Source organism: Phoenix dactylifera, chromosome 15, assembly GCF_051530095.1.
Source record: "Phoenix dactylifera cultivar Ajwa chromosome 15, Ajwa_hap1_PhDact_Kaust_v1.1, whole genome shotgun sequence".
NCBI lineage: Eukaryota > Viridiplantae > Streptophyta > Magnoliopsida > Arecales > Arecaceae > Phoenix > Phoenix dactylifera.
Genome location: NC_143204.1, coordinates 22130037 through 22141443, shown reverse-complemented (window position 1 = coordinate 22141443; position 11407 = coordinate 22130037). Strand labels below are relative to the sequence as shown.

The following is an 11407-nucleotide window of genomic DNA, read 5'->3' as shown; positions in this document are numbered from 1 at the left end:
CATTAATCATCTGATGGATGACTATGGGCTTTGGATGTGTATTTTCTCTCATTTATTTTAAAATTTTTATGATCAAATGGAATTTGTATAATTGATAAATGTCATTGCCACCTTCAGTTAGTTCAACTTTTCTTTTTCTCCGTAAGAGCTCTGAAACTAGAAGATGCGCACATAATGAAGCAGGCTGCGTTTACAACATACCCTAAAATGTAGGGTACGTCTACCAAAAGAAAAGTAGGGTATGCTTACAAAAGGGATAAAATTAAGCAACATGTTGGTAATAACTGGTATTTTCTTTCCCAGAATATAATATCGATACTTCTGTAGACGAGTTATGACCATCCCACCCTAAAGCAAAGATTTTATTATGATATTCTTGCTACTCTGTAGGATTGTATGGAGTTTTTGTTTCTGAAATTCTCACATCAAAGATGCCCAAAACGGGCCCAGTACGTCAATAGCATGCCACATTGGGCCTTGGACCGTCAACCGGGCCTTCTGCTCCGGGTTACGAGGAAAACCAGAAAAAATTCACATGACCGTCGTCGCAGAGGAAGAGGAAACGTCAAGGTAGCTGGATAAAGCACGGAAGGGACAACAGAACTACGAACCTGAGTTTAATTGTAACCGGCCGACATTGTCCACAAAAACTGAAAATAATTCTCACGGAGATTGAAGAAAGGGAAAAAAAAAAAAAACTGAAGTTGACTAACTACAACAGATGCAGGTCAGATCAATTCCAACCCGACTACAACCTGTTATACATACGATAGAACACCATAAAAAGGATATATAACGCTCTTAATTGTTGTCATCAAAATGGCACGTAATAGATACATAGAAGAAAACGCTGGTACAGTGCATAGATAGATGAGACACCAACACAGCCGATCAAGATGATAGACCCAGGGAGTAGGGAAATCCAGTGGAATCCAACCAATTCGAACCCCCGAGAAGGTTCCCGGGAGCGAACTGCTTTGCTTCTTGGACATCGGTTAAAACCCTGTATCCCTTCCACTTGACCCGGTCTGCCGTCCCGGCACCGGCACCGGTGTTCTTATACTCCCCGTAATACAATGTGTCGAGCCCGAAGGGTCCGTTCCACTCGTGCCACCCGGCGGGATCGATCACATCGCTGATTTCCGACTCCATTATCACAGCCCTTGAGTATTCCTTCCATGGCCTCCCGAGGTACGACCGAAACGAGCTCTTAACAGGCTCGAGGTCGGGGGCGGCGGTGATGCGGGAGCGGTGGATGGCGATGCCGGTGGGTTCATTGGGGTCGTCGCGGCCATCAGCGGTGACCATGTTCTTTTGGTTGGCGTTGGGGCGGCGGACCTGGATGTCGCAGTCCTGGAGGACGGTGGCGGCGTTGCCGAAGATGAAGTCGACGGTGCCCTGGATGAGGCAGCTGCGGAAGAAGTGGCGGAGGGAGTGGAGGTAGAGGGTGTCCTGGTAGCCGATGATGTCGCAGTCGTAGAAGGCCGAGAGGTCGGAGCCCACGCGAAGGGCCACCGCCTGGTGCTTCGACGGTCCGGCCGTGTTCTGGATGCGGAGGCCGCGGGCTAGGAACCCTTCGCCCACCACGGCTGCATGCCCGTGCAACATATGTTGAAATTAGGTCTAAAAGAACAATAAACAATAGGCAACAACCATGCATGGGAATCCGTAAGCTGGCTCAGGAGATGAGTGGCTTGCAGGCAGCACATATATTTCGGAAGGCGAACATGACAGCAGACTGAATTGCATCCTTCATCATCCGGCATTTCAGAGATTTTTTATGGACATCTATAGAAGAGATTTCCTATCCTTTGTACTCTTTATTTTTTCGTGATTTGGCAGAATGTACTCAAAGTTAGAGTTATATAAATTGCCGCATTTACCAAAAAAAAAAAAAAAAAAAAAAAAGTAGTCTTATCGTTTCTCAACCATAATAACAACAGGGTGGGGCAAGAGGTTGGGCGTCGGTGACTCGGGTGTTATAGAAAGCTAGTGAAGTAAGCATTTTTTAACATAACAATTATTTAATGATTTAATTGATAACAACTATTTATTTGATGTGGTTTAACAATCGATGATGTAACGGGTGGATGACACTTACTGCAACATTATGAATCACTTCTTTTCTTTTTTAAAAAAGAAACTTAGCATTTAATTTTTTAGATGACTGCCATTTGATGTTTAATCCATAAACAATCAACATGTTATATTTGGTCTCTATACAGTTAAGCATCCTTTTGTAGTAGATGATCATATTTATATTTTTTATATTATTATACAGCAGCATACTTGATCAAGCACTAAATGTAAAGTATCTATCAAAATTAAGAGACAGGAACTCAATCCACATCATGAGTCACCATTAATTGCGATCACTGCGTTGCGGCGTAATCAGCTTTCTTATATAATACACCGACTTCCCACACAAGAATGTAGGACTCGAAGCAGCGTGGCTTTGTCTTTTTTGAGGAAAAATTGGATAAGCAAACGGTTCGGCACAGCAACAATTTGTTGAGAGCTTTGGTATCAATATATTGCAGCGTTGCTTTGTCAAAAGTGGAATAGCTAATTCCTGGTGGTACGTACATTAAAGCTAACAATCTCTCCGGAAATCATGGACTCATGCAACCTAATCTGTTTCTCTCGTTCACTGTTGAGTTGACAAAGGCACAGCATCCCTATTTCTGATTGGGAGCTGATGACGAAAAGAAAAAAAACGGCCTCATCATATAATGAGGGGTAATGAGTAGTGCTTGTTAGCTGCAAATGCATTCAACATACACTGTTTATTATATTCTACGCCGTATAATGCCACAGATTCATGGCATCCTCTCGCAAAACAAGGGCTTGCTATTCTTCCTGAACTTTATTGCATGGTGATCAGCACTTTCTTCCAACCTTCTTTTACAGGGAACTTTTCTAGTTTCTACGGTTGATCCTGTGTAAGCGTAAGGCTTATACAAATGCTACTACGTAAAGCAAACAGTGAAATTGAGTCACGAGACAGAACTGACCTTGTGTCATGGTTGAAAAAAGGATTTAAACTTTTTGAAGAGAAGAAGACGCACCGTCACATGGAGGGATCCACAAAAACATATCGCGTAAAGAGCGGACAAGAAACGAGGAACACGGCCGTATGAAAAAAAACAAACAGACCACCTTATATAGAAGACATCACCCGCCCCGAGTTTTCGCCTGCATGCTCACGTCCAGCCCCGCACCCCATAGTTTAGCAATTGTTGGGAATTATTGACATCTGATGCGACAAAACAAGTGCACTGGCACTGGCAGTACCACATCACACCCATTCTAGATCCATCATATTCTCAAATTCCACTGCCGGATCAACTCAATTAAATCGTTTTTTCCCTTCCCCTCTAACTCGGATGGGAAAAATTTTGCCCCCAAATTATCAAATGCAAGTTTGAAGATTCTATAATATGTATTTAATGGTATGGAGAGACTAATATAAGATCTAACGTTATGAAGGACTATGAACAAAATGTAAGAGACGTCAATCAAACGGAGAGATGGAAAAGAGGTAGATTAAAGCGATGGTTAGAGGAGTGACTGACCTAAGGTGGCGGAACGGAAGGTTGTGCTCCCATCCACGACGTTGCGGCTGCCGGTGATGATGGTGGTTTTCCTCCCCTCTCCGATGAACATCAAATTCGTCTTCTTCTTCGGCACCTCCACATTCTCTTCATACGTCCCCGCCGTTATTTGTATCACCCACCTCGTCTTGCTCTTTGCCGGCGCCGCAGCCACCGCCTCTCCCACTGTCTTATAATCCCCGCTCCCGTCCGGTGCCACCACCGCATTCGCTTTCACCTCCCCCGTGGCCTGCAGCAGCCGCCTCCTATCCTTCTTCTCCATCCAATCCGGGAACCCCTCCTCATCGATGTCGAAACCCAGCATCCGCCGTCCCCGGCCGTCCGCCGCCACGTCCGCAGCTGCAATGTCGGCGTCGATCATGTTCTTGATCATGGCGAGGGCGTTGCGGCACATGTGGGTCACGTGCGTGAGGCCGGAGAGGATCTCGCGGCGGAGGCGCCTCTCGACGTCCTCGTAGGAGAAGCCATCGGAACACGACTCCTGGTTGGTCATGGAGGCGCTGACCAGAATCTCAAGGTCGAGGGCATGCCGACGGAGGGGCTTGCCGGCGGGATAGGCCCGGAGGTCGGCGTCTGTGAGGCGGAGCTCGTCGAGTGATTCGTCGAACATCTCGAGGCAGTCATGGAGGGCAGTGCGCTCCCGCGTGGTGAGGTTGGCGTGGGACGCGGAGAGCCTTTCAACGTGGCGGAAGGAGCGCTGGATGGCGGTGATGGTGAGGTTGATGGAGGCGTGGATAACGTCCTTGGGTTTTGAGATGGTCTGGACCAGTGCCGGGTTGGCGGCGACGGCGGAGTAACAGAGGTCGGGGTAGCGAGCGGAGAGGCAGGAGGACCGGAGGATGGCATGGGAGACGGTGGCCTCGTGGGAGGTGACGGCGTGGCGGGCGAGGAGGGTGGAGGCCGTGGCAATGACGGCGGCAATGAGGAGGAAGGAGGTGACGAGGAGGAGGAGGAGCTTTCTCCTCTTCTTTGAGTTATCAAATTGGGAGGTAGTGGAATCGGAATTCTGGTGGCTTGTCATGCTGTGTTGTCTACTTTGTAGAGAGGAGACTCGGGAATGGGAGGAATGCGAAGGAGAGAATGGCTATTTAAGCTGAGAGGAGGTGTTGCTAATTGAGGACATAGATCCTTGGTTGTTGGGCAATCGGGGTTGTATCTTTCGCGAGAAAGAAGGGTTCGGCTTCTTTCGAGCGTATCCACCGCTGGATCACCCACCGCGCTCTTCCTCTGTCTCTGTCTCACGTCTGAAAACAATCACGTGTGCTAGTGCCTGTTTACTTGGCTTTTCGTCAGCGTCTGGCATCGCTGTGACGAGAAGTTGGTAACTCATATTCTCTTTCAACGCGGACCACGGCATCAGTGTCGCACATTGGACTTATCACATCCGGCCCGTCACGAATGGTTCGAGAAGAGCACTCAACCACCGAAATTTACGGTCCGGAGCCGTGCCCAAGGAGGGGCTTTGGCAGAGCCTCCACCTCCTGAGTTTTTTCAAAAAAAAATTTAATAATAGTATGAGCAAGAAGGAACAAGGTTTGTGAGTATAAGTCCTAACTCACATCTAATTGCTGCAGGCAGGAACCGGATCTTTAATACCACTATCTCAGGAGCTGAGTTGAGAGTGATCAGGGTAGAGAATGGTTATGTGAGATTATGCTTGCAGGTGGATTCATTCTTTTAAAAGATGACTCAGCTATCATAATAGGATGGATTCATTGGCATACCATGGCCACGGACAGACACTTTTTGCTCCAGAACATTTGGTAGTGTGCGAAAGATATTATACCACTTTCAAGGTGAGTCATATCTATCTCGAGGTAAATAAAGTTGTGGACTATGTTGCATCTTTTTTTGCCAATTATTCTAGTGAAATATTGTGGATTGGGGATGCAGCCTTGTCACTCTTTCTGGGATATTTTATTTTCTAACTTCTGTGGATGTACTCATACTAGATTTTGATTCATCCGTCCTATTAAAAAAAATAGAAATAGAAATTCTATTCTTTCTTTTTTTTTAAATTTTCGAGAACGGAAAATATGTTTGAATTTTTTAAAAAAAATTTCAATGAGGGTTGACGATGTGGCTAATGACAAGGAAGAGGGAGGGAGGGAGGATGGGACCGGCGATATAGTCGAGGATGAGGGAGAGCTCGATTTTAGGAAGAGAGGCAGTCGATGGAATAGCAAAAAGAAAAAAAATGTGGAAATAGGGCCGGCGACATGACCAGAGATGAGGGATAGACCGACATTGGGTGGAGAGATAGCTAGCGAGGCTCAAGGAGCTGGTGTGCTTGGACGGCAGTGATGGGACTAAGGGCGAGATTAGGTAAAAGACTAGGGGTTAGAGGGAGAAAGGTGAAAACCCACCTTAAAAAAATATGGAAGCAAAATTTTTTTACTCACTTTTTCATGAAATAATGAAAATTGTTAAAAAAAATAAAAAAGCAGGATAACCAAACATATTTTTTTGGATTGGATTATGTATTCTATTTTTTTTAAAAAAGAAAAAAACCACCAAATAGGTCCTCAATCTTTTGTTTATTAGGTGACTTTTCTAAAAAACTTTTTTCACGGTCGATTTGCAAAAATTAGATTGGAATTTCTTACGGTCCGATTTGTATTTAATCTTTTTTAGACAAAATTACCCCTATGTATTTCTAACATCATGCTTTTTTGCATCGGTGCCCAAAAAAATATGGAGCATGATTCTTTTGTGGTGCGCAATTTGTACTGTAGAGAGTTGTGTAGGACTTGATGGCCGCCATCAGAAGATGGACGGCCATCAAACAAGATGACCTTATGTATCATATATGGCGCATCTTATTTGATGGCTATCCATCTTCTGATGATGGTCATTTATATGCTGCACAGCACTCTAAGATGCAAAAGTGCACTGTAGAGGATCCCAACTAAGGCATCCCAAATTATGGTTAGCTTCACATGGTGAGAAAGGCTCGGGAAAGAAGCGTTCCGGAAAGAAGCATCATCATTGTTGGAAGAAGTTGCAACAATGAGGCTTGCGGATCATGAGGATGTCATCCCTAGTGGCGACAAAGAGAAGGGTCGGCTCGAGCCTTAGGTGACTGAGGCGGTCGCCTAAAGCTCCCAGCCCACGAAAGGCCCCGCTTTGCCCAGTGCCCATGAGCCCATCCCACTACTGCACAACTTTCACATCCGAAAGCTAGCAGGACAGTGAGCTACCACCTGGCTACACTGCTACAATGCGTTTCCGACAACAGACAGGCTACGAGGCTATAGGTGACTGAGGTGAGGTAACAGGCGGGCAGTGGCTATGAGCCTATGGTAATTGACAAACAACGGACATTTCCTCCCCCTTCTCTCCCTCCTTCTCTACCATTGCTTCTTTTTTTTTTTGCCGAAGCTTCTTGGCTTCTTCAGTTCTCCTCTCCCCTCAGACTCTAGTGCTTCTTCAGTTCTTCAGCCCTTCCCTTCTAGGCCGCCCCTGCTCCGGAGTCTGGACCTCCTCTCCAGCTCATCTCGACTCCTCCGACCTCCGGCCTCCGCTCTGGAGTCTAATCCTCCTCGGCTTCTCTCGATCTCGTCAGCGGTCCATGGTCCCACCGTCCTCCAGCTTCAAGAAGCCTTATTGAGTGGCAGCTACGGCATAGAGATACGGTTTTTACTCCTTTGGTGTCGAAGAGATTGATGAGGTTTCTGCTCTCCTTTGTTCTTCCCTCTCTTCCCTTCATTTAGGTGTTTGAATCTTTATTCTTTATGCTTGATAAAGTTTTTGTAATACGAGCAGACTCCCTGTCTCGAGAATCCCCTGCTATGGAAAGTTCTTGATTTTTTTATTTGGTTGCCATTCTTTTGGTCGGTTCCTCGAGATTCCATCTGTTGTTTTATCCTCTGTTCCCTCTCATCTGTTCCTCAAGTTCTTGATTTTTTTTATCCTCTGCTGTTTTTCTTCTTTGTCGTGGGTCCCTTCAACCTGTCAATGAAATTATTGTAGCGTTGCTTCGGCCATTGTTTAATGTATAAATTATTATACTCCTTCTGTATCTTTGATTTTAAAATTTAGGTTGAGTGGGCAAACATCCCCTGATTCTAGTGCAAGATAGAATAAGGCGTGACCTGGATTGTTTAATGTATAAAGGAGCCTTTTTCCAGCTGGTGTCTGTTTTAATTGGTAAAACATTTGTCTTATTTGTAGTTCATGAATATTTACCTCTCCCCCGTAAGCACCTATTTTCCTTTTTCACTATCACCTTGTGTCATTCTGTCACTAGTGTCTTTTTGTGTCATTCTAGCTCTATAATAATTCTCATTTATATGCACCGTGTTCTGTTTTCTGTCCAGTTTGTGGTATACCCATATTCCTGAAAACTACCTTGCTGGGAGATACCTGCCCATTTGTTGATGTTTATTGTTTTGATCAATTTCAAGGTATGTTGATTTTATGTTCCCTTGAATCAGTTCTGATTGGGCATCCTTGTCATGTATGATATTGTGAGGACCCGTGCGGGCGTGTGTTTAGTCCCACATCGGTTATTCGCTGGGTAGATTTTGGGTACTTATACAGGATCAAGAAACCCAAATAATACCTTCCGGCTAACCATTTTGGGTGAGGTCCTGGGTTGTTACAAATAGTATCAGAGCGGATCCGGCCCATAACCTATGTGGACTAGGGGACATTGCAGGACGGATCCATTGGGGCTGACCACGGATCAATCGTGGTATTTGTGATTTGATTTGAATAGATATGAACCCTTAGCCTGACGAGGACGTCAGGACTTGAATAGGGGGAGTCTGTGAGGACCCGTGCGGGCGTATGTTTAGTCCCACATCGGTTATTTGCTGGGTAGATCTTGGGTACTTATACAGGATCAAGAAACCCAAATAATACATTCCGGCTAGCCATTTTGGATGAGGTCCTGGATTATTACAGATATCATTTTATATTATACTAAATTTGTTTTTACTTTGTATAATGTGTTCACAAGTATGTATGTGTTGGGGCCATAAAAAGTTAGATGTGGAAATTCCATTACGAGTTGTCAGAAGAAGGAATAACAAGCCAGGAAATTAACTGATGTTCAAAATCAAATCCTAGGATTTAAGCTGTGAAATTTGAATAAAATCAAATTGGCTATGATGTATGTAGTTAACTTTCCAGTTTTACTTTTTTCATCATTTAAAAAAAAAAAATCTTAGTGAGTTCGTTTTAGGCCTCCAAATGTATTGAGCCGTCCTGACAAAAAGAAGAGAGGTGGATTAGAGAGAAGATGTGGGATTTCAGAAGGGCAAGCATGGTCGGCGATCCAAGCACAGATGTAGTTGAATACAAGGCAATCATCCATCTTCTTCGCCCACCATCTAGGATTTCTTTTTTCCCATGAGCCCTACCATGCCTTTGCAACGAGGCCACTACTAATTTCTCTTGTAAGCCACTCGCACCGTGTCAAGCTTACATTGATTTTGGGCGCCATACACGTTTTGAGTACTATATATCATGTCATGTAAGTACATTGTTAATTATTTATGTGCAAGGACAATTTGGTTCAGCGAGGCTACGTATCGTCCGGACTTCAAAAAATAGTCTGATTTTTTCTAGCAAAATTAATTATGAAGTTTCGACAAAACCCATCTTTTCTAGTTATTTATAATATAACTTTTTAATATTGTTGCTGGATTTGTTGCTAGAACTGTGGGTTCTAGCCTTCTAGGTTCCAGCCCTCTAACATCAAAATTTTAGCTGTCTCCTCTTTGAATGTTACATATTTTTTTCTCTTTAAAGCAAATTTAAGTTTTGAGTAAATTATAAAAAACTCTTTAAAATTAAACATAAATTATATTTACATTCAATAGTATTAAAATATATACTTACCTCTCTTAAATTTATTTTTATTCAATACTTTAACCAATAATTTAACAGAACGTTTGTCAAACCGTTAACTTTTAATGAGACTCAAATATAATATTAAAAAAAATTTAAAAATAACTAAAATAATCTTACATGACATAACAACTATTTAAGAATATAATATATATATATATATATATATATATATATATATATATATATATATATATATATATATATATATATATATATCCTTCTTCTCACTCCTCACTCAAGAGTAATTTTGATTCTTCATATGAGGTAAATAGATTCACTAATGTTGTTAATTTAAATGAGGTAAGTATATGTTTATAAATTATTGGACATAAGTGTAACAAATGTAAACTTTAGAGAGCTTTTTTTATAATTTACTCTTAATTTTGTAACTTTACATGCAGTTGCAAGTTCCAACATTTAAGTACACCTAAACATGTATATATAGCCAGTAATTATGGACAGTTAAGCCAGCAACTCTTAAATGAGTTGGTTGGCACTTGATCATTGCAAATGCGAGTAAACACCTCACCTAATTTAAGACCATTTCCTTATTTGAGCATCCAAAGATCAAATGTTCCTGGACCTGCAAAGGGTTTTGTTGCTGTATGACGACCTTAAAATGCGTCAATTTAAAAACACCTTTACCCTTCCAAATCCCATAACAGTTTACGTAGACTCTGGAGTTGGAGTTTAGTAGGTTTGCTACGACAAAAAAAAAAAAAAAAAGGGAATACAACTCTCGCTGAAGGATCACACGCAAAAAAATCAAAGAAAACAAGTCAATACAGCTTCATTAAGAGAACAGTTTCCGATTTCACTACCTTCAGGACTTGCACACGAGGATCCCAAAGAGATCCGCTTACACGGGCTTATAGGTCCGCGTACGCGGCCACATTATAAGTCCTATTCATTTCGTAGTTTAATAAGAAGCCAAACTCTACAAGATATAAAAGTTCTAACCAACTGATTTGTCTTTATAAAGCTAAAAAATTGACCTTCTTAACTCCTTGTAACTCACATCGTTTAATCTGCAAATGATACTAGTTCTACGCCTTAAGCTCCTTTGATGAAGCTAGCTTCAAGTTTGAAGCCTTCAACTCTACCTCAGTCTCATGTTCAAAGCTTTAATTAGCTCCAAGAACATGAGATCATTCCAAGGGATCATGCTCATCCCTCATGTCATGATTCCTTTAACTCGTATCAACCACTCGATGATTGGAAACCAAGCATGACTTAAGTGCACGTATGGAAAAATACAGAGGCAACGACAGGTAACAGGTAGTCTCTCGTTAGCATGCTGTGTTGAGGAGGTAGAGGTCCATGCTAGTTCCAAAAGAGTTCACTCCTTGGCTAGATTACGTAGCAGCCGGGGAGAGGGAGGCCGGGCCACGTTATGAAAGCCTCACATCACCATTTCTGAGAAGAGCAGCATTGAAGTCCTAGAGGTCAGTAACACTCGGGCCCCCTTCTTTCTTTGATCTGCACACCGTCTTCAATGGACCAAACAATGCCCACTGCAACATTTTCTTTGCCTTCAGAAGAAGCTAATTCTGATTCTATACAATCTGCATCTAACCCATCTAGGTAAGCAAAATATCAAAGAGGTAGTAAAGAGGTAAAAGAAGTTAGAACAGCATTGACCAACACCAGCTGTGAGGACTTGTGCGAGCGTATATTTCGTCCCACATCGGTTATTCATTGGGTAGATCTTGGATACTTATACAGAATCAAGGAACCCAAATAATCTTTTTGGCTAGCCATTTTGGGTGAGGTCCTGAGTTGTGATAGATGATATCAGAGCAGACCTGGCTTATAATCTGTGGACTAGGAGATACTATAGCACGGATCCATTAGAGCTGACTACGGGCCGATCATGGTGTTTGTGTAGATTTAAATGGATTTTAACTCTTAGCCCAACGAGGATGTCAGAGCTT

General features: G+C 42.9%; 1 protein-coding gene across 1 annotated transcript; it reads right to left on the bottom strand.

Annotated features, from left to right (window-relative positions):
* Window positions 1-672: 672 nt before the first annotated feature.
* On the bottom strand, window positions 673-4989 carry LOC103714834 (pectinesterase-like). Its single transcript, XM_008802260.6, has 2 exons — window positions 3576-4989; window positions 673-1589 (listed from the first exon to the last, which is right to left on the bottom strand). The coding sequence occupies exons 1-2, from the start codon at window positions 4633-4635 to the stop codon at window positions 892-894; spliced, it is 1758 nt and encodes a 585-aa protein (XP_008800482.4). The 5' UTR covers window positions 4636-4989; the 3' UTR covers window positions 673-891.
* Window positions 4990-11407: the final 6418 nt, after the last annotated feature.

Coding starts and splice junctions, on each gene's coding strand:
- LOC103714834 (XM_008802260.6), bottom strand. CDS start 4,635: ATGACAAGCCACCAGAATTCCGATTCCACTACCTCCCAATTTGATAAC. Junction 1,590..3,575: donor CTTCCGTTCCGCCACCTTAG/GTCAGTCACTCC, acceptor ACGGGCATGCAG/CCGTGGTGGGCGAAGGGTTC.